This window comes from Athene cunicularia (genome assembly GCF_003259725.1).
Source record: "Athene cunicularia isolate RWA chromosome 18 unlocalized genomic scaffold, athCun1 chr18_part1, whole genome shotgun sequence".
NCBI classification, from domain to species: Eukaryota; Metazoa; Chordata; class Aves; order Strigiformes; family Strigidae; genus Athene; species Athene cunicularia.
In genome coordinates this window covers 12319824-12322078 of record NW_020799123.1, presented here as the reverse complement: position 1 = coordinate 12322078, position 2255 = coordinate 12319824, and the positions used below count along the sequence as shown (strand labels likewise).

The following is a 2255-nucleotide window of genomic DNA, read 5'->3' as shown; positions in this document are numbered from 1 at the left end:
GGCAGCTCCCCCACGCCCCTGAGAGCCCCGTGGCCGCCCTCAGCCCCCTGGAGAAACGGGCCATCAACCTCACCTGGGCCAAGCCCTTCGATGGCAACAGCCCCCTGCTCCGCTACGTCGTGGAGGTCTCCGAAAACAGTAAGGGGCTGCACCCCAGCACCCCCGGCCCTGGGCAAAACCCAGGCTCTGGCATCACTGGGGCAAGGGGTGCAGCTTGGGGCCCATGGGACTCATCAGCTGGGGAGGGGACCCCGGTGTGCTGCAGGTTGGGTCCTCCAATACGCCACACTCCACCCCGCTGCCCCCCACCTCTCCACCCGCTTCCACAGACGCGCCCTGGACCGTGCTGCTGGCCAGCGTGGACCCCGAGTCGACGTCGGTGGCAGTGAGGGGCTTGGTCCCCGCTCGCTCCTACCAGTTCCGCCTCTGCGCCGTGAACGACGTGGGCAGGGGACAGTTCAGCAAGGACACGGAGAGGTGAAATGTGGCCGGGGGGGCCCGAGGGGGGGCTGGCAGCACTGGGTACTCACCCCCGCCTCGTCCCCCCGCAGGGTGTCCCTGCCCGAGGAGCCCCCCTCCGCGCCCCCCCAGAACGTCATCGCCAGCGGCCGCACCAACCAGTCCATCATGATCCAGTGGCAGCCACCCCCCGAGAGCCACCAGAACGGGGTCCTCAAGGGCTACATCATCCGGTGGGCACTGGGTGTCCCTCCCCCGGAATCCTGGGGTGCTAAGTGGGGCCACCGGCAGCTCTGACGGCCGCTGGTCCGCAGGTACTGCCTGGCTGGGTTGCCCGTGGGCTACCAGTTCAAGAACATCACCAACGCTGACGTCAACAACCTGCTCCTGGAGGATCTCATCATCTGGACCAACTACGAGATCGAGGTGGCGGCGTACAACAGCGCCGGCCTGGGGGTGTACAGCATGAAGGTGACCGAGTGGACGCTGCAGGGAGGTAGGCAGGGACGGGCAGGGACGGGCAGGGGCTTGGTGTTCACCAGGCTGTGCCATGGGGGTGCTGGGGACAAGTAGCAGGAGTCCCGGGGGACTGGGATGTGCTGGGGACGGGGAGCCAGGGGCAACTTGGGGCATCCCCCTGGGTGCTCAGGGTCCTCCCCGCTACGGGTGCCTGGCTGATGGGAGGGACCTCGCGGAGCGGGAGCCGCTGTGACCTGTCCCTTCGTCCCCGCAGTCCCCACCGTGCCCCCGGGGAACGTTCAGGCCGAGGCCACCAACTCCACCACCATCCGCTTCACCTGGAACCCCCCCAGCCCCCAGTTCATCAACGGCATCAACCAGGGGTACAAGGTGAGGGGCGATTCCCGTGGGTGTCCCCAAAAACGGGACAGCCGGGGCGGGGGGAAACCCCTCAGCCAACCTTCACAAACTGGCTCGACTCCTCCGTGCCAAACCCCCAGATTTTAATTGGTTCCAGCCTGACGGTTAAGATAGTATTTACTGAGATTTAACACTTGCATGGGCTCGGAGTCTCCCATGCTCTGTAATTAATTCCAAATCACAATTAATTCAAATTTACATTAATTAAATTGAATGAAAACATTAAACTTGTTTCTTAATCCACTCAAAAGAAGTTCAGGAATTTAATTGCCGCTGAATGAGATAACCACAGCAAGTAGGATATTTAACGTTCTTATTAAATGCCACTTAGTATTTTTGATTAGTATTTTTAGGGCCTAATTAGTATTTAATTAAGTTGCTATAGGCTATCTTGCACAATAGCAATTAAATGCCCCAACATCCCTCCTAAATGCAGGCGAGCGGGTGATTACGCGCCGTTATCAATGGGAGTTAATCACAAGGCGCACGCTCCGTATCGGCTCGTGCGGGTAAACGCACTCCGTTAAAGGCATCGAGTGCTCCCTGCGCTGTTAATTGATATTTAATCAACTCTGAATAAATACGAGGAGGCCCGGAGGTGCCCGCAGGACGGTGGTTGTGGTACCGATGTGCCCGGTCTCGGCGTCCCAGCTCCTTCTTCCCGCAGCTCATCGCCTGGGAGCCGGAGCGCGAGGAAGAGGCGACGGTGGTGACGGTGCGGCCCAACTTCCAGGACAGCGTCCACGTGGGCTACGTGGCGGGGCTGCGGAAATTCGCCGAGTACTTCACCTCGGTGCTCTGCTTCACCACGCCGGGGGACGGCCCGCGCAGCCCCCCCCAGCTGGTGCGCACCCACGAGGACGGTACGGGGAGGCTCTGCGTGCCCGCGGGACGGACCCTGCCCACGCCGGGGAGGG

At 61.7% G+C, this 2255-nt stretch overlaps 1 protein-coding gene across 1 annotated transcript in view; it reads left to right on the top strand.

Moving 5' to 3' along the window:
* SDK2 (sidekick cell adhesion molecule 2) overlaps positions 1-2248 on the top strand; it is a gene marked incomplete at its 3' end in the record, with an annotated part of 8311 nt that extends 6063 nt beyond the window's left edge. Inside the window, exons 10-15 of the mRNA XM_026861310.1 lie at positions 1-138; positions 330-477; positions 552-692; positions 774-955; positions 1193-1308; positions 2006-2248. Coding sequence (XP_026717111.1) covers positions 1-138; positions 330-477; positions 552-692; positions 774-955; positions 1193-1308; positions 2006-2248 — 968 coding nt within the window. The remainder of the gene's footprint in view (positions 139-329; positions 478-551; positions 693-773; positions 956-1192; positions 1309-2005) is intronic.
* Between the last annotated feature and the right edge of the window lie 7 nt (positions 2249-2255).